We start from the raw sequence: 21224 nt of genomic DNA on the forward strand, positions 1-21224 counted from the left end.
ACGCACGCAATGACATCAGTTTTAAATGTTTTATTGACAAAAATATGAAAAGGAAATACACTGATTTGAGAGCATAAAGAACATGTTAAAACAGGCTCTATTATGGGAGACAGATGGGGTGAATTAAGATAAAGAACAGTTTTATAGAATCAAATATTGCACTTCAGAGCAAGCTTGGCAATGGCAAAACCAAGCCATAACATCCATATAAGCCATCCAGAACAGATACATGAAGAAGATTCATGGCCATGGGCCGAAATACAAACACACGACAAATAACTGAAGTGTAAAGCTTGAGTCCTAATGCCTAAACAAAGGGCTACTGGGCAGGCCCATTAAAGTAAACAGCTAAATAGACCTAAACTAAGATAAGTGACCGGCTCGTCTGGAGCCCGTCCTTCAAGCGAAGTGAAATGAACTAGTTGACTTCACCTCAGCACCCTTACTCCCAAGCTTGCCACAACTGTTACAAATTCAAAATCCACTCTCTAAAGTTTGCCTTGCAGCTCAAACAGAAAGTAATCTAATCATGAAAATAGGGAGGGAAAAAACATACATACTGATACAGACCAAGTCCTTGCCTTAATATGTAACAGTTTAACCCAAGTGAATTAATGTCATCTCAGCCAAATCTAGTTCGATTTCTAACACCTCTGAATCCGCTTTCATGCCGGAATTACTAGTAGAGGAACCCATATTTTTCAATCATCACCACCACTCTTTCGAACATGAGGAAAAAAACTGGTTCAAGTAAAATGAGCTTTAAACTTGTGGGGCTCACCTGTTCTGCACAGGGCCATGATCCGCAGCTGTTCGCATAGAATAGACTACTCTGCCAACGATGTTTCTAAAGGGAACTGGACCAAAGTTCCGGCTGTCATTCGCTTCCTGTTAAGAATAATTCGTTGCGATTTGAATAGTAAAATGAGATAGTTTTAGATAAAAGTTAAATAAAATGTTATTTTTAATATTATTATTATTTTAAGATTTGAAAAAATTGAACAATCTATTATATTTTAAGATAAGATGAAATATTTTGACTATCCCGACGAAACATTCTCAATGAAATAATAAATTATTAGATAACAAAATCCCATCTACCTTGGGCTTTAAGTTTTCCTTATCAGACAACACCCAGCACTGATTCTTTTCAAGAACAAAGGGCTCATCTTTTTCATCTTTAGAGACCATTTCATGATACCCTCCAATGCCAGCCAATCTTCTGACTAGAAAATTATTATGTGATTTCATGGGATCCCTCAACAACACCACATCTCCGGTGAAAGCATACCTAGAACAGAAACACATGCTTTAAATCAATAAATAAGTCAAACAAGAGATATAAAGATACTAAACAACAAATATGCCATCAAACAAAAGTGCAGGAAACTGATGATAGAAAACTCTCTCAAGAGTATTACTTATGATTTATATACTCAAAAATAACAACTAGGGAAGCCAAACTGGCCTTGTTATGCTTAAATTGAATTCAGAATCCTACCCTAACACAAAACCCTATGAAAAACTGAGTTTAAAATTATTGAGTTTACTGTTCTCTTTGGTAAAAGAAAGCTAAAGTTACGTTGGGCCTGACTTTGGAAATTTCCGGATAAGAAGAGTCCCTCTTGGAGCACCTATAGTAGGAGCCATTTCTTGATCTCCCCAATAACTGTAAAAGTATGTGAACTTTCCCAGAAACATATTCTTCAAACCAGCATCAGTTGCTTCTCTGAATGTCATTTGACCACTTTTATAGCGCTGCATCATATTGCAGATATGGTCAGGAAATCTACAAGGAAAACAGTTTTTTTTTTTCCATAATAAAAAAAAATGTAAAATAAAACAGGTGCAGTAAACCCATCAAGAATATTAAGCATCACTTAACCATGTATACCCACTGTGTAGTCCAAAAGTAAATTTTTTTTGGGGAATGTAACCCTCGGGGATCCGACCCCCGAATACACCACACTGTAACAAGTATACGTTAGCTAACATGATCAAAAATTTTGTCAGGATTACACGATGAGGCAAACCTCAAACAAGATTCCTCAACTTTCAGACTTGACGTTTAGATCTCGTGAAGAGCACAACTTAAAGGACAAAGCCCTCATATAGCACCTCTTATGTTTGTGTATTCCACTGGGCCACTATTTCGTCTATAATCTAAAAATCCTAAGAACCCAAACTATCACCTTCTTCTCCCATTTTAGATTGAATAACACTTCATTGAACTCATTTGCTATTCAGAACAAACTCCACAAACAAAAACCAAACGGAAAATAAACAGGGACCCAAATAAATATTTAAAGAAAAAAGTTAACTCCAATGAGAGCAATCAATCAAAATGAACAAAAACCCATACGCGAAAATCACAAGAGAAAAATGTAGATGAAGTGAGGGACCTTCGAGACGAGAGAGACGGAATAACAAATCTTGAGGCATATGTACCGCCTCCACGATGATGGTGAAATTACCATCGCAAACAAAGTACTGTTGAATGCCTGATCAGTAAAGAAGGAATTGGCACACTTCGAGGGTGAGTGCTGCAGAATGTGAGAGAAGGAGAGAGAGAGAGAGAGAGAGAGAGAGAAAATAGTTTGTTGCACTGATTTTTGGCATTTTTGCATGACGGAATCCTCCTGCAGACGCTTTATGCTCCTAAATTGTAACAAACTCTAAAAGAGAAAGCTACGGTACTGTGCAACAAAGAAAAATGACACGCCCTAACATGGGCATAACATGATTCAACTATCTATACAACGGATTATGTATTTGGAAAAAATTACTTTGCCTCTTAATTTGATCACTCAAGTTCATCACTTGACAAATTTTTATTTTTATTTTTACTTAATAATTTTAAATATATTGAGAGTTTTTTAAAAAATGTTTAAATATATTAAAAAAATATAAAAAGAAATCAAAAAGTAAAAAGCGGTTAAGTTGAGCGGGCTATACATAGAATAGCCCAACTCTATGTATTTTATCACTAATATCTAATTTACTATATTATCACCTCTGTATCTATAGGATATTGTACACACTTATAAAAATATTTAATTTATTTATTTTTATTTTTCTACTATCTACTTTTTTCTTCAGGAAGTACCTTTTATTTATTTTTCTTTCTACTTTTTACTTTTTACTTTATTTGAAATGAATAAAATATATTAAAAAGTATAATATTTAAATGATATTAAAAAAAAATAAGTTGATGCATAGTATATTTTAAAAGTCAGTATATAAAATAAAAAAAAGTAAGTTTTGATGATGTATTTTAAAGGATAAGATGAAGAAAGCATTGGGAATATTTTTACTGATACGAAACATAACCCAGTACTAATGCCTCTTTTGGTTATGCAATTCAAATGAGATGAGATGAGATATTTTGTTGAAAGTTGAATAAAATATTGTTAGAATATAATTTTTATTTTGGAAATTGAAAAAGTTGAATTGTTTATTATATTTTGTGTTAGAGTTTAAGAAAGTTGTAATGATGAGATGAGATGGTTTTGTGTATCCAAACCGGACAAGCAACTTAACTCATCTCAAACCAATAATTGATGGGATCTATTACTTTTTTAACTTCTCCCAAAAAAAGTTGAAAGTTGAATAAAATATTATTAGAATATAATTTTTATTTTGAAAATTGAAAAAGTTGAATTATTTATTATATTTTGTGTAAGAGTTTAAGAAAGTTGTAATGATGAGATGAGATGGTTTTGTGTATCCAAATTGGACAAGCAACTTAACTTATCTCAAACCAATAATTGATGGGATCTATTATTTTTTTAACTTCTCCCAAAAAAAGATAAACTCATCTCACTCTACTTTATACATTTCAATCTAAAAATTTAAAAACATCTCAACATAAAAAAGTTAAGCTCATTTAAATGAGATCCATAAAATATTACTATTCACAACTCAACTCAACTCAACATCTAAACATAGCATTTAGTGTCTTCCTGACAGACTTTGGTCTTGTGAGGAGGCGCTTCCCTGTTAAGATGTCCTTCATAGAGAAGAAATTGCCATGAAATTCAAAATAGTAGAAATTATTACTACAAAATTGGGAAATTGAGATCAAATCTCTTATTATACTGGGAATATTATGTAGATTTCAAAGTAAAAAGAAAGAACAATGAGAGAATAAAGAAGAGTCGCTAGTGTTTTAAATGGAGAGGCCCGAGCCATCTCCAACCCAAATTTGCTCAGTACCACTATACGGCTCGAAGGGATATTTAGGTTGATGAAGTCGTGAGTAATGTGGTGCATAGTTGCTGAATCTGGATACCAAGTGGTGTCGATGAAACTCTTTGGATAGGTAAAATTTATAGAAGGTTAGGCAACAAAGGAAGAAGTGGCAACATACTGGTAGCTGTGGTCGAAACGATGCCGACACTGCAAGGCGACATGGCCAAATTTTTTACAGACCTGACAGGTAGATCGCTGATTGTATGAGAAATGTGGTGGTGCAGCTAGCGAGAAGGATCTACCACCACGGTTGGAGTAGGTTGTTCTTCCTCTGCCACTACAGCCATTGCGACCACCTCGATATGAATCTCATCCACGACTACCAGCATTGGTAAAATTGATCGAGGGCTCAAAGGAGGAGATATTCCGTGCAGCATGAGATAATCTACTTTCATAAATAAACGACAACTAGTAAAGTTCATTAGAAGAGATAGGCTTAGTCTGTGTAGTTATAGAAGTGACAAATGATTCATAAGTGGAACTGAGTCCAATGAGGAGATAAGTAACAAATTCCCGATCAGGTAAAGGATTACTCGTGGTAGCCAAAATATCAACAAGTGAACGAACCTTACTAAAATATTCGGTGATGGTTTGCTCACCTTAAGTTAGATTGGCCGGTCAAAACCTCACTTGGAACTATTTGGCTTGAGATTGGGAGGCAAATAGAGAAGAAAGGGAGAGCCAGAGCTCACGCAAGGTGTTTGATGAAAGAACATGGCCAATGACTGATTCAGAGATGGAAGAAAAGTGAATGCTGAGCACCAATTGAGGAGTGGAGGTAGATTGATCGAGTAAATGTTCAGAGGGGGAGACCAAACTACCATCAACATATTGGTAGAGGTCTTGACCTCGCAGGTATATAGTGGAGGTATAATAGAATGCTTAATATACGTTGTTGCTTCTTATTTTAATACTTAGAAATTGACTCCACCTTGCCATAAATTTTGTGCCTTCCTGGCACAAGAGAATGAGTGTGGGGTATTTTATTTTTCTTAAATTTATTTATTAATATACCTTCTAATTCTTTAGAATTTCTAGTTGTTTATAATTTAACTGGGCGATTTCGTTTAGATTTTTTTAAAAGAAAATTACATTTTACCTTCTTAAAGGTATCCACATTTTTGTAACTTAATTACAAAATAATTAAAATCCTTAAATTGAAAAATAAGTTATAAGTTATTCATTGCCAAAATCCGACTGTTAAGATGAATTAAATATTAATGTAGAATGACGATCAGATTTAAATGATAGAGTAAATATATAAATGATAGAAATGACGTGGTTTGGTTACATAGATAAAATGAGATGAGATAAAAGTTGAAAGTTGAATAAAATATTATTAGAATATTATTTTTTTTAGAATTTGAAAAAATTGAATTGTTTATTATATCTTGTATATAAGTTTGGTAGGACTGAGCAAAAGTCTGAATATTCGACTCTGAATCTGGCTCCACTCCGACTCCGACAAAACAGAATCGGAGTCGGATTTATTTTTAATTTTTCAGTCGAAGTTGGAGTCGGAGGTGTTGCTGGACCGAATCCGACTTTATGCTCCGACTCTGACTCTAAATCTAACTCCAATATTGTACATATGTTATAAAATATATATTTATCATATATATTTATAACTATTTTATAATTATATAACTAGAACGTGTATAATTAAATTCAATAATATACTAGTATGAGTTAATTATTATAAAAAAATATATTTATACTATAATATAAATAGACTAATGATAGTATAGTATATGCAAATATCATAGTATTACTACCATCTATGATCAAGTAAAGAAATAAGTTAGACACTAGTATTTAAATAAGTCTAGTATAATAAGTTTATAACATATACTAATTTACTAAAATATATTAACATGTAATTAAACACTAGAGAGATTAGTATATAATTAAGTTAGACATTAATATAATAACATGTAATACTAATATATAACAACATGAAATTAGACATTATAATATAAGTCTTGTATAGAAATAAATTAGATACTAATATAAAAATAACTAATAAGTCTAGTATAACAAGTTAATAACACGTAATTCTAATTTACTAATGTATAATAACATGTAATTAGACACTAGAAATAAGTCTAATGTAGAAATAAGTTATAAATAAGTTAGATACTAGTATAATATAACAACATGTAATACTACAGTATAATAACATGTAATTAGATACTAAAAATAATATGTAATACTATAGTATGATAACATGTAATTAAACACTATAGTATAAATCTAATATAAATTTGAAATAATACTGATGAAATTATAAATACTCATATAAATTTGAGTGATTATGCTACCAGTAACCGTTAAAAACGTACTCTTCCTCACGCACGCAATGACATCAGTTTTAAATGTTTCATTAACCGAAATATGAAAACGGAAAACACTGATTTGAGAGCATAAGGAACAGTTTTATAGAACCAGATATTGCACTTCAAAGCAAGCTTGGCAATGGCAAAGCCAAGCCATAACATCCATATAAGCATCCAGAACAGATACATGAAGAAGATTCATGGCCATGGGCCGAAATAAAACACACGACAAATAACTGAAATGTAAAGCTTGAGTCCTAATGCTTAAACCAAGGGGCTACTGGGCTGGCCCATTAAAGTAAACAGCTAAATAGACCTAAACTAAGATAAGTGGCCCGTCTGGAGCCCGTCCTTCAAGCGAAGTGAAATGAACTAGTTGACTTCAACTCAGCACCCTTACTCCGAGCTTGCCACTGCTGTCACAAATTCAAAATCCACTCTCTAAAGTTTGCCTTGCAGCTCAAACAGAAAGTAATCTAATCATGAAAATAGGGAGGGAAAAAAGATATATACTGATACAGACCAAGTCCTTGCCTTCATATGTAACAGTTTAGCCCAAGTGAATTTTTGTCATCTCAGCCAAATCTAATTCGATTTCTAACACCTTTGAATCCGCCTTCATGCCGGAATTACTGGTAGAGGAACCCATATTTTTCAATCATCACCACCACTCTTTCTAACATGAGGAAAAAAACTGGTTCAAGTAAAATGAGCTTCAAATTTGTGGGGCTTACCTGTTCTGCACAGGGCCATGATCCCCAACTGATCGCATAGAATAGATTACTCTGCCAACAATATTTGTCATGGGAACTGGACTAAAGTTCCGGCTGTCATTTGCTTCCTGTTATTAGAGAGAAAAAATAAAGCAAATAATCCTTTCATGCCAGACATTTTAAATGCGATTTGGATATTGAAATGACATAATTTTAGATAAAAGTTGAATAAAATATTATTTTTAATATTATTATTATTTTAAGATTTGAAAATATTGAACAATCTATTTATATTTTTAAAATGAGATGAAATATTTTTACTATTCAAACGGAACATTCTCAATCGAATAATTAAATTATTAGAGAACAAAATCCCATCTACCTTGGGCTTTAAGTTTTCGTTATCAGACAACACCCAGCACTGATTCTTTTCAAGAACAATGGGCACCTCTTTTTCATCTTTAGAGACCATTTCATACCCTCCAATGCCAGCCAATCTTCTGACTAGATAATTATTATGTGATTTCATGGGGTCTCTCAACACCACCACATCTCCGGTGAAAACATACCTAAAACAGAAACACATATGCTGTAAATCAATAAATAAGTCAAACAAGAGATATAAAGATACCAAACAACAAATATGCCATCAAACAAAAGTGCAGGAAACTGATGTAGTGTGGGTGTTTGGGAAGTCGAATCTGTGAATACTTGACATCACAACTCTTCTATAAAACCCAGAAAACAATCCTACGATGATAGGAAATGATAGAAAACTCTCTCAAGAGTATTTCTTATAATTTATACTAAAAAATAACAACTGGGGTAGCCAAACTGGCCTTGTTATGCTTAAATAGAATTCAGAATCCAACCCTAACACAAAACCCTATGAAAAACTAGGTTTACAGTTCTCTTTGGTAAAGAAAGCTAAATTTACGTTGGGCCTGACACAGGTAATTTCCGGACAAGAAGAGTCCCTCTTCGAGCACCTATAGTAGGAGCCATTTCTTCTCCCCTATTCCAATAAAAGTACGTCAACTTTCCCAGAAACAAATTCTTCAAAGCAGCATCAGTTGCTTCTCCGAATGTCATTTGACCACTTTTATAGTGCTGCATCATATTGGCAGATATGGTCAGGAAATCTACAAGGAAAACAGTTTTTTTTTTTTTTTGTATTAAAAAATTTCCATAAAAAAAAAAGTAAAATAAAACAGGTGCAGTAAACCCATCAAGAATATTAAGCATCACTTAACCATGTATACCCACTGTGTAGTCCAAAAGTAAATTTTTTTGGGGGAATGTAACCCTCGGGGATCCGACCCCCGAATACACCACATTGTAACAAGTATAAGTTAGCTAACATGATCAAAAATTTTGTCAGGATTACACGATGAGGCACACCTCAAACAAGATTCCTCAACTTTCAGACTTGACATTTAGATCTCGTGAAGAGCACAACTTAAAGGATAAAGCCCTCATATAGCACCTCTTATGTTTGTGTATTCCACTGGGCCACTATTTCGTCTATAATCTAAAAATCCTAAGAACCCAAACCATCACCTTATTTTTCCCATTTTAGTTTGAATAACACTTCATTGATATAAACATTCCCAGAAAACTCATTTGCTATTCAGAACAAACCCCACAAACAAAAACCAAACGGAAAATAAACAGGGACCCAAATAAATATTTAAAGAAAAAAGTTCATTCCAATGAGAGCAATCAATCAAAATGAACAAAAACCCATAAGCGAAAATCACAAGAGAAAAATGTAGATGAAGTGAGGGACCTTCCGGACGAGAGAGACGGAATAATCAACCTTGAGGCCTAAGTACCGGTACCACGATGGTCGGGAAATTACCATCGCAAACACGGTACTGTTGAACGCCTGATTAGTAAAGAAGCAATAGGCTCACTTCGAGGGTGAGTGCCTGCAGAAAGTGAGAGAAGGAGAGAGAGATAGAGAAAGAGAGAAAATAGTTTGTTGCATTGATTTTTTGCACAAGGAGGGAAACCTCCTGCAGACGCTTTATGCTCCTGAATTTGTAACAAACTCTAAGAGAGAAAGCTACCGTGCTGTGCATCAAAGAAAAATGACAGACGCCCTGACATGGGCTTAACATTATTCAATCAACTATCCAACGGATTATGTTTTTTATCTCTAATATCCAACGGATATTATGATTCAATTAACTGTATTTTATTAATTTTGCAACAGTTTGTCCTGACATGGGCTTAACATGTTTCAATTAAAGTTGTCTTGTATTTTGAATTGAGTTGAGTTAAGTTGAGTTGAAAAGATAAAATATTATTATAATATTATTTTTTAATATTATTAGTATTTTGAGAATTAAAAAAGTTAAATTATTTATTATATTTTGTATTGAAATTTGAAATAGTTATAATGATGAGTTGAGATAAATTTAAGAAGCAAACGAAGCGTAACTATTCAACGGATTATCTATTTTATCACTAATATTCAGATAGCTTCCACATTTGTATAAATATTTAATTCATTTTTTTCTTTATTTTCTACATTTTTCTTCACTACAATAAGTACTCTTTATTCATTTCTCTTTCTACTTTCTACTTTCTACTTTATTTGAAATAAATAAAATATATTAAAAGTATAATATTTAAATAATATAAAGGAAAAATAAATAAGTTGATGCATGTTATATTCTAAAAGTCGGTATATAAAATAAAATAAAAATGAACTTTGGTAATGTATTTTAAAGGAAATGATGAAAAACTCATTGAGAATGCTTTATTGATACGAAACATAACCCAATACTAACGGCTAGTTTGGTTACAAAGATAAGATTAGATGAAAGTTAAAAATTAAATAAAATATTGTTAGAATATAATTTTTTTAATATTATTTTAGTTTTGAAATTTGAACAAGTTAAATTATTTATTATATTTTGTGTATGAATTTGAAAAAATTATAATAATTAGATGAGATAATTTATGTAACCAATTGAGGCCTAAATCTTTATTGGACTCAAGAAACTACTAATCTTAAGAACCCAAGCCCATCAGCCCACTATTGATGAGAACCGTAGATCCCTTAAGCAACTCAACTCATCTCAAACCAATCATGATGGATTATGGGACCCACTATTTTTTCAACATCCCCTAAAAAAAGTTAAACTCATCTCAACCAACTGTATACATTTCAATCTAAAAAGTTAAACACATCTCAACTTAAAAAAAAATTAAGCTCATCTTAATGGGACCCACAAAATATTACTATTCACAACTCAACTCAACTCATCTCAACATCCAAACATAGCCTTTAGCCTCTTCCTGACAGACTTCGATTGTGAATAGTAGTGAGACTACTTCACTACTATTCATAAATAGTTCACTATTATTCACAAACTATTTATTATTTTTCACTACTATTCACAGATCATCTAAGACCATCTCATTACTCTATTGTCACTAACCCTATATTTCTGTCGTGTTTCGCAGCCCGAGCATAAACGCGATATTCAAATTCCTTATCGCTTGCAACTAAGAGGGAGAATAGGCTCCGATGACGTCTGGGGTCACTCCGATGTCAAAGTCAATAAATAATTCTCTAGTGATGAGGAAAGCTCAGAATATTAGAATGAATAGTAAGGGTTTCCAAAGATTACCTCATGTGGAAGGGACGACTATTATTTATACCTGATCTGGACTCCGATGTCAAGGGAGATCGTGGTGTGTCAGGTCCTACTTAAGTTAGTCTTGCTCCACTTACTTCCTGTCGCGACAACATGTCTATCCGTGGCTTAGACGGTCAAGGGAGATCGTGGCGTGTCAAGTCGTGCCAGGTCAGACTTGTTGCAGCCTTTCTGCCAGGGTTGGGTGTCAGGTTGTGGTCGAGCCGTCCTACATGCTCGGGAGGCACGCCATTGCGTGTCGAGCTTTCTGACATGCACATTGAATGCGACGTGCCTTGCGTCTGACGAAACCACAACATGCCTTTCAGCAGGGTGTCCTGCTTCATGCCATACGGTAGGGCTCGGTAAGTTGAGGGGGAGATCAGTGTGTACTTTCATTAGGTGGACTTAGAAATACGGCTTTAATCTCTTGGCTGTGACAACTAGGGCGAATATCAACATTTCCGTTCGAGGGTACCTTGCTTCTGCTCTGCGGAAAGCTCGGCTCATGTAGTAGAAGGGTCGCTATCCTTCTTCCAAGGTTGGACAAGTACGGTTGATACGGCATGTGGGGACACCACTAGGTACACAGTCAGGGTCTCCTCAGATCTTGTCTAATTGAAAAGTGGGGGGTGGCTCAGGTACAACTTCAAGTCGGTGAAGGTTTTTTCGCAGGTCTCATCCCAATCTTGGGCCTTCTTCAAGACTTTGAAGAAGAGCAGGCACCAGTCGGTTGATTGAGCGATGAACCAGTTTAGGGCTACTACCCGTCCAGCTAGCCCCTGGACTTCATGAAGGTTGTGTGGGGAAGGCATTCTCATTATTGCTTCCACCTTCTCGGGATTCACCTCAATCCCTCTCTTCAAGACCATGAACCCTAGGAACTTACTTGTCTCCACTCGGAATGCACACTTCAACGAGTTGAGCTTTATCCGATATTGCCGGAGAACGGAGAATGCTTCTCGTAGATCTGCCAAATGTTGTTCGAGCTCTTTGCTTTTCACTAACAAATCGTCTACGTACACTTCCATATTCCGGCCGATCTGTTACTTGAACACTCAGTTGACTAACCACTTGTAAGTGGCCCTTGCATTCTTTAGGCCGAATGACATTATTTTGTAGCAGTAGAGCCCTCTGTCTGTTACGAATGATGTCTTCTCTTCGTCGTCCGGGTTCATCCTAATCTGCTTGTACCCGGAATAAGCGTCCATAAAGCTAAAAAAGGGATGCCCTATCGTCGAATCCACAATCAAGTCGATGCGTGGTAGGGTGAAGCTATCTTTCGGGCAAGTTTTTTTTCAGGTCAGTGAAGTCAATACACATCTGCCACTCCCGTTTTCATTCTTCACCAAAACTACATTAGATAGAATTCCGAAAGTGGACCTCTCAAATGAATCTTGTAGCTAGGAGGCGGTCCACCACCTCGGTTATCGCCCCATACTTCTCTGCGCTGATGCTCCGCCGTTTTTGCTTGACTTTCCAAGCAACCGGGTCAGCACAGAGCCGATGCTCGATGATGGAATTGTTGATCCCGGGCATGTCCTCGTGGCTCCAGGCAAACACATCTCGGTGTTCAATAAGGAGAGATATCAGTTCTACTCTCATCTCTGGGTTCAGCTTAGTGCCGATCCTGACTTGCAACCCCGATCCCTTCTGGCCAACTGCCACCAGCTCCAAAGGCTCGTTGGGTGTGGCCTGTCGAATGGCTTGTTCATTGCGAACTTATTCATCCCATTCGATCAGAACCGGAGGTGCACCCAGCTCGGACGCCTCTTCCGTCCTTTCAATGGGCTCAACCATTTTGACTTCGTGCCTCAGCTCTCGGTGGTAGCACTCCCGAGTTAGGACCTACTTGCCGCGAACTTCACCCACCCCTGAGCCAGTAGGGAACTTCATTTTGAGGTGGTAAGTGGACGGTACTGCCCTCAAGCTATTCAGGGTGGGGCGTCCCAGTGTGGCATTGTATGAGGAAGGGGCCTTAACGACTAAAAAGTCGGTCATGGTGGACACGATCTTGGGCGCCTTCCCTGTCAGGACTAAGAGAGTAATGGCTCCCATCGGTTGAACGACGTCTTCCATAAAGCCCTTGAGCGGCGTTGGGGCCGACGTAGTTGATCTGGATTGATGCCTGTTCTAACAAAAGCTTCCCAGAATAGGATGTCAGTTGAACTGCAGTTGTCAATCAGGATTCTCTGGGTTTTAAAATTTACCACTTGCATCATTACCACCAATGCATCGTCGTGCAGGTGGAGAATGTCTTCTTCATCCCCTTCGTCGAAGGTTATTGCAGTGCTCCCAGTGCATTGTAAGGGCCTACTTGCACCCCACTCGGTGGCGAACACTTCCTTTTAGCGTGCCCTTCGGGCATGTGCCTTTCGGGCCGACGAAGTGGTTCCACCTTCGACGTACCCTCCGGTAATTGTGCTAATCTCCCCGAGTGGCCTGTCCACCACTAAAGGGCTCCTCCGCCTATCTTCCCTCACTCCCTGCCTTCTTGGACTCGCTCCTTGCCTAAACCCCTGGCGCCCCCCTCTGTATTGATCTGTTTGATTCTTCGATAGGCGGCATATTCCTCTGCTCTTCCTCTTTTATTCTCTTCAGGGCATAGCAGTCTCGGGTGCTATGTCGGTTATTTATGTGATACTCGTAATACGGGTGGCTCTCCACCCCTCGGGGTCGTTCTCTTTTGGGGCTTGAGCGTTGGTTCCCTTCTACTAAAAGGTTTTTGTGGCTCCCCCTGGTGCTTCTTTCTTTCTCTTCGCATCTGGTACTCCCTTCTCTTTCCTTCCACAGTCATGGCCTCCTCGTTGCCCTGCCTCCTTCAGATCTGCCTACTCTTCCTCTGACCGTCGCGGGGCGATCAGGGCCTCGAGGGTGTCTTCAGCGTTGATCAACCCATTAGCTCGGTCCATGAACTCCCTCAGCGTGGTGGGAGTTTTTCATGCTATCTCGAACATGAACGGATTCCGCAGCTAGATTTCTCCCAGGAAGGCCGCCAACGTAATCTTCTCATCTTGGTCGTTTGTGGTTATGCGCTCTTGATTAAATTGCAAGAGATATTACTTCAAACTTTCGTCGTCTCGTTGATTGACAATAAGGAGGTAAGCTATCGAACGTCTCCTCTTACGACTTGCCAGGAACTGCGTCATGAATAGGCAGACGAGCTCCTCAAAGCTATCTATCGTTCCCAACGATAGCGATCCAAACCAAGTCTGGGCGGCCTCTTTCAATGTGAGCGGGTAGGCTCAGCAGGCAACTTCTCCTAGGAAACCATGCAAGGTCATGTGGGCCTTGAACGTCTCCAGGTGCTCCAGTGGATCTTTGGACCTTTCGTACGCTTCCATCTGGGGGACTTTGAACTTGGGGAGAAATGGTACAGCCATAACTCCCGCGCTGTATGGGAGGTCGGAACTGACGAGTAGTTAGTCTTCAGTAGATGAGGTGTCTATTTTCTTCTCCATTTCTGCACATTTGTCCCCAAGCTCTCAGATTTTGAGGTGCATCTCGCATCTCTCTTCTTCTACCGCAGTGTCCGTAGGGGCTCACTGCGAATCCTCATGCTCGTTGCCACTCGGTTTTGCTCCCCCCACCAGCTTTTCGTTGGCGAACCTGAGGGTCGTGTTCTCCTAGCAGAGCATCCTTGTTTCCTCCATTAGCTTTCTTATGGTCTTCTCCCTACTTGCAAGTCTTGCTTCTATCGTTTCCTCCTCGTAATCTCTACTTCTTGTAGTTTGGGACCTCGTTGTTGCCGACATATGAAGTACACGCTTTTATGGAAAAACAGATCTCACAGATGGCACCACTGTTTATGTCGTGTTTCGTAGCCCAAGCAGTAACGCAATATTCAAGTTCCGTGTCGCCTGCAACTAAGAGAGAGAAGAGGCTATGGTGACATCTGGGGTCGCTCTGATGCCAAAGTCAGTGAATAATTCTTTGGTGATGAGGAAAGCTCAGAATATCAGAATGAATAGTAAGGGTTTCCAAAAATTACCTCATGTGGAAGGGATGCCTGTTATTTATATTTGATCCGTAGTCCGCTGTCGAGGGAGATCATGGTGTGTCAGGTCATACTTGAGTTAGTCCTACTCCACTTACTTATGGCCGCGACAGCGTGTCAATCCGCGGCTTAGACGGCCGAGGGAGATCGTGGCGTGTCAATTCATGTTAGGTCAAACCTGCTACCGCCTTTCTGCCGGGGTTAGGTGTCAGGTCGTAGTCGAGCCGTCTTGCTTGCTTTGGAGGCACGCCGTTGCATGTCAGGCTTTCTGACATGCACATTGAATGCGACGTGCCTTGCGTCTGACGAGACCACGCCGTGCCTTTCAATAGGGTGTCCTGCTTCGTGTCATACGGTAGGGCTCAGTAAGTTGCTGAGTATCGAGACGTTCTCCTTGACACCTTCGAGCTTGGTGTCGAAAGGCCTTCCCGGGCTGGTTAGCACTCGATACCTAGTCCTCTGGCCCGGACTGTCTAGCTTCCCTTCTTGGACCTGGGGTTCCATAGCTTGACTTCCCTAGGCCCATGCCCTTCTAGGATGGGCCCTCCCTCACAACAGTCGTTTGCTATTTCAATTAATAACGGTTGCAGACACAAAAATATTATATAAAATAAATTTATAAATTAATGTGATTTTATGAAATTCGTTAGATCTATTTTATAATAAAATTAATTTTATAATTTAATATACTATATCAAACTAAATCAATTTATAAATTTACTTTTGTATAATATCTAAAGTATTTTCCTATCAATAATTTTGACCCAAACGATACTTTTTGTGTGGCCAATTATTATTAGACCCTTTTTTCTTTGTTGAACTGAAAACTGCTTTCAATTTGATGGGTAGAATTGTTAATAACAAAGAATTGGAAGACATAAAAATCAAATAAAAATATATTACCTCTCTCTTTTTTTTTTACAACTCTTTCATAATAAATTAATGTAATAAATAAAAATATATAAATATTAAATTAATTCAATTTTCAATATTATAAAATAACTGTAAATATAATTATTCTATTTTTTTTTTGTGAATAAACAGTACATAAAAAGGTTTCACAACTTATGGCATTTTGAACACAAAATTGGGATCAGAGCTTGGTTCGAAATGATACAATGCAAGTTCTAGATATGAATTTGAAATTTATCCAATTTTATTTTTTTTAAAAAAATGTGCAAGATTTGTGAACCCTAAAATTATAAATATTATTTCTCTTTATCAAATTGTTGCATACAAACCCTCCATTTTAAATTGTGCACAATGTAAAATAAGGATAATGGTACGACATTTCTAATCGAAAAATATGACCGACTACTACAAATACACTTTTTTATTTTATTATTTTTATTTCAACTATTTTTTATATATTTTAAAATATATATCAATTTATTAATAACTACTTCCTTAACCATTAAGTTAAAAATAAATAAAAAAATTACTCATGAAATTATAAATACTCATATAAATTTGAGTGATTATGCTACTAGTAACTGTTAAAAACGTGCTCTTCCTCACGCACGCAATGACGTCAGTTTTAAATGTTTTATTGACCGAATTATGAAAACGGAATACACGATTTCGAGACAGTCTTTCTGTTTGAATTGAAGCTCCAGCAGTTGTCTATTATAGTAAAGGCAAGCGATTTTAGAAGACTTCGATTTGAGAGTATAAAAAACATGTTAAAACAGGCTCAATTATGGCAGGGCCATGGGCCGAAATACAAACACACGAGAAATAACTGAAATGTAAACTTGAGTCCTAATGCCTAAACGAAGGGGGCTAGGTAGGCTACTGGGCCGGCCCATTAAAGTAAACAGCTAAATAGACCTAAACTAGGATAAGTGGCCCGTCTGGAGCCTGTCCTTCAGGTGAAGTGAAATGAACTAGTTGACTTCAACTCAGCACCCTTACTCCTAGCTTGCCACAGTTGTTACATATTCAAAATCCACTCTTTAAAGTTTGCCTTGTAGCTGAAACAGAAAGTAATCTAATCATGAAAATAGGGAGGAAAAAAACATACAAACTGATACAGACCAAGTCCTTGCCTTAATATGTAACAATTTTGTCCTTGCCCAAGTGAATTATTGTCATCTCAGCCAAATCTAGTTCGATTTCTAACACCTCTGAATCCGCTTTCATGCCGGAATTACTGATAGAGGAACCCATATTTTTCAATCATCACCACCACTCTTTCTAACATGAGGAAAAAAACTGGTTCAAGTAAAATGAGCTTCAAACTTGTGGGGCTCACCTGTTCTGCACTGGGCCATGATCCTCAGCTGTTCGCATAGAATACATTACTCTGCCAACAATGTTTGCTATGTGAACTGGACCAAAGTTCCGGCTGTCATTTGCTTCCTGTTATTAGAGAGAAAAAATAAAGAAAATAATCTGTTCATGCCAGACATTTTAAATGCAGGTTTAGATAGTGAAATGAGACAGTTTTAGATAAAAGTTGAATAAAATACTATTTTTAATATTATTATTTTTTGAGATTTGAAAACATTGAACAATCTATTATATTTTTAAGATGAGATGAAACATTTTTACTATTCAAACGGAACATTCTCAATCGAATAATTAAATTATTAGATAACAAAATCCCATCTACCTTGGGCTTTAAGTTTTCGTTATCAGACAACACCCAGCACTGATTCTTTCTAAGAACAAAGGGCACCTCTTTTTCATCTTTAGAGACCATTTCATACCCTCCAATGCCAGCCAATCTTCCGACTAGATAATTATTATGTGATTTCATGGGGTCCCTCAACACCACCACATCTCCAGCGAAAACATACCTAAAATAGAAACACATATGCTGTAAATCAAAAAATAAGTCAAACAAGAGATACAAAGATACTAAACAACAAATATGCCATCAAACAAAAGTGCAGGAAACTGATGTAGTGTGGGTGTTTGGGAAGTCGAATCTGTGAATACTAGACATCACAACTCTTCTATAAAACCCAGAAAACAATCCTACGATGATAGGAATTGATAGAAAACTCTCTCAAGAGTATTTCTTATAATTTATACTCAAAAATAACAACTGGAGTAGCCAAATTGGCCTTGTTATGCTTAAATAGAATTCAGAATCCAACCCTAAAACAAAACGCTATGAAAAACTGAGTTTACAGTTCTCTTTGGTAAAAGAAAGCTAAATTTACGTTGGGCCTGACACTGGTAATTTCCGGACAAGATGAGTCCCTTTTCAAGCACCTATAGTAGGAGCCATTTCATCTCCAATATTCCAGTAAAAGTATGTCAACTTTCCCAGAAACATTTTCTTCAAAGCATCATCAGTTGCTTCTCTGAATGTCATTTGACCACTTTTATAGCGTTGCATCATATTGCAGATATGGTCAGGAAATCTACAAGGAAAACAGTTTTTTTTTTCTATTAAAAAATTTTCATAAAATAAAACAGGTGCAGTAAACCCATCAAAAATATTAAGCATCACTTAACCATGTATAGCCACCGTGTAGTCAAAAAGTAAATTTTTTTGGGGGAATGTAACCCTCGGGGATCCAACCCCCGAATACACCACACTGTAACAAGTATAAGTTAGCTAACATGATCAAAAATTTTGTCAGGATTACACGATGACTCGATGAGGCAAACCTCAAAGAAGATTCCTCAACTTTCAGACTTGACGTTTAGATCTCGTGAAGAGCACAACTTAAAGGATAAAGCCCTCATATAGCACCTCTTATGTTTGTGTATCCCACTGGGCTACTATTTCGTCTATAATCTAAAAATCCTAAGAACCCAAACCATCACCTTATTTTCCCATTTTAGTTTGAATAACACTTCATTGATATAAACATTCCCAGAAAACTCATTTGCTATTCAGAACAAACCCCACAGACAAAAACCAAAAGGAAAATAAAAGGGACCCAAATAAATATTTAAAGAAAAAAGTTCATTCCAATGAGAGCAATCAATCAAAATGAACAAAAACCCATATGCGAAAATCACAAGAGAAAAATGTAGATGAAGTGAGGGACCTGCATGGCGAGAGAGACGGAATAATCAGCCTTGAGGCCTATGTACCAGTACCACGATGATGGGGAAATTACCATCGCAAACACAGTACTGTTGAACGCCTGATCAGTAAAGAAGCGATAGGCTCACTTCGAGGGTGAGTGCCTGCGGAGTGTGAGAGAAGGAGAGGGAGATAGAGAAAGAGAGAAAATAGTTTGTTGCATTGATTTTTTGCATAAGGAGGGAAACCTCCTGCAGACGCTTTATGCTCCTGAATTGTAACAAGCTCTAAAAGAGAAAGCTATCGTGCTGTGCAACAAAGAAAAATGACAGATGCCCAGACATGGCTTAACATGATTCAGTCAACTATCCAACGGATTATGTATTTCATCTCTAATATCCAGCAGATATTAACATGATTCAATTAACTGTATTTTATTTCAATTCTGCTATACGCAAGCCAAAACCTCATGATTAAGTTTGCTACAGTTTGTTACAGACATGATTCAATTAACTGTATTTTATTAAGTTTGCTACAGTTTGCCCTGACATGGGCTTAACATGATTCAGTTTAGGCCGTTTGGTTGTTAAATTTATTTAAGTTCACTTAAATTTTAAGTTAAGTCTAATATTTAAATACTTAATACTTAAATTACTAAACTCATCTTAATTTAAAACATTTTTATCCGTGAGATCCATAACACTTATTTACATATGGGACACACAACCTTTCTCGACTTTACAAAAATACATCTAAATTCATCTTAACATTCAAATATATTTAAACTCATCTTAGGTAGATCCTACAAAACTCAGCCTATCATTTCAACTCACAACTATTTATAAATAACTCAACTCAACTGAGATCAACTCAGCTCAACATTCAAACACAGCCTAACTATCCAACAAATTATCTATTTTATCATTGTTGCTCAGATGACTAACACAATAGGGGTGAATTGAGTTGTATTTAAAAGTCCATAGTTATAAACTAAATACACAATATAAAATATGAATAAAATACGATGCAGCAGTAAAAATAAAGATTAAGGATAAGAGAAAGCAAACTCAATATTTTAACGAGGTTCAGCCCCACTGTCTATATTCTCACCTCAAGCTACCCTTTGAGGATTCTCAAATTTACTATTCAATCTCCTTCAGGTAGAGATAGAAACCTATTACACTTTTGAGTAGTACCGCTACAAAGAATCCGTGTAGAACACACTCTACACTTGCAATCATCTTACACGTGGTGATTCAACGTATATACCCGATGTAAAACATCTTCTACACGCATAAGTGTTATACACACAATTTTATTAATATAAAAGCTGATAGTAGCTAGATTATCATAAAACACTCATCAATGAGTAAAAGAAGAGCAATATCTCGTAAACTATATCTCTCTCAAAATGAACAAGGGTTAAGACTCAATGCTTAGTGAAGAGAGATTGAAAGCTTGAATGAATGTTGTAAAACTTGTAATGATGTGTTCTTGTGTTCTGAATTTGAAGATCTCATTCATTGCATATAATTAGTTTAGGACTTGCATTTCACATTATTTTATTTGTTTGCATTCCTTTTTGTTTAGTTTAGTCTAGTTATATTCTATTTCTTCTGTTTTTGTTGGGGTTGGTTGAGTTGTCTTCTATTTTTTTGATTTGTCTCCCAATTCAGGTTGTTTTGTAGTTGAGCAAGGTGCAAGCTTCGTGTGTGTGCCAAGTTTTGAGCATTCGGGTCCTTACACAATCAATTCCTTGAGTTAAAGCATATCTCTCTATTTTGTGTAGTTAACTTTGTGTAAATTAATCATATGGTTCATCTTGACCAAGTCAAATTATAATGCACTGTGAGGAACTTACTTTCACATTTTTTATTTTATGTTCCATAATTGTTTAAGAGGTACTCACTAAAAGGGGAGTTCATGTTTTAGACAAATACTAGTTGAACCTAGTACTAAAAGCATGACATCTGCCATTGCTGAACATAAATGATTGATCTATATAGAAAAAGTCGGTGTTTAATCATTGCAAAAAAATATAAATACCTTACACGGATCTATCTCTTAAGTCTTTATAGAAAAAATTGTTGCTCTAATCATTGTGAAAAAATATGAGCAATAAAAATGAACATATCAAATGGTTGTGCAAACTTGTGTTTGGAGAAGATAATCTTTCAAGTATTTAGGCCCTACCCTAAAGTTTGACTTTTACGATGAGAGACAATCTCTTGAGAGTATCTATGTAAATAAAGGAAAAAAAGAAATGGAATATATATATATATATATAGA

The 21224-nt window shown here is 36.5% G+C and overlaps 1 protein-coding gene across 9 annotated transcripts; it reads right to left on the minus strand.

Moving 5' to 3' along the window:
- Nucleotides 1-430: 430 nt before the first annotated feature.
- On the minus strand, nt 431-19275 carry LOC121252783. 9 transcript variants are annotated; one of them, XM_041152591.1, is made up of 6 exons: nt 2529-2621; nt 2403-2492; nt 1595-1758; nt 1102-1291; nt 782-888; nt 431-679 (listed from the first exon to the last, which is right to left on the minus strand). In XM_041152591.1, exons 2-6 carry the CDS (start codon nt 2475-2477, stop codon nt 598-600), a joined length of 618 nt encoding a protein of 205 aa, XP_041008525.1. In that variant the 5' UTR covers nt 2478-2492; nt 2529-2621; the 3' UTR covers nt 431-597. The 9 variants fall into 9 exon arrangements, with proteins under 9 accessions (XP_041008525.1, XP_041008524.1, XP_041008526.1 ...); XM_041152590.1 differs by having other exon boundaries at nt 1583-1758; XM_041152595.1 differs by lacking the exons at nt 431-679; nt 782-888; nt 1102-1291; ... (1 more) ...; nt 2403-2492; nt 2529-2621 and adding exons at nt 6853-7000; nt 7111-7219; nt 7322-7428; ... (1 more) ...; nt 8238-8410; nt 9090-9424.
- Nucleotides 19276-21224: the final 1949 nt, after the last annotated feature.

The sequence above is a fragment of the Juglans microcarpa x Juglans regia genome, chromosome 2S, assembly GCF_004785595.1.
Source record: "Juglans microcarpa x Juglans regia isolate MS1-56 chromosome 2S, Jm3101_v1.0, whole genome shotgun sequence".
NCBI classification, from domain to species: Eukaryota; Viridiplantae; Streptophyta; class Magnoliopsida; order Fagales; family Juglandaceae; genus Juglans; species Juglans microcarpa x Juglans regia.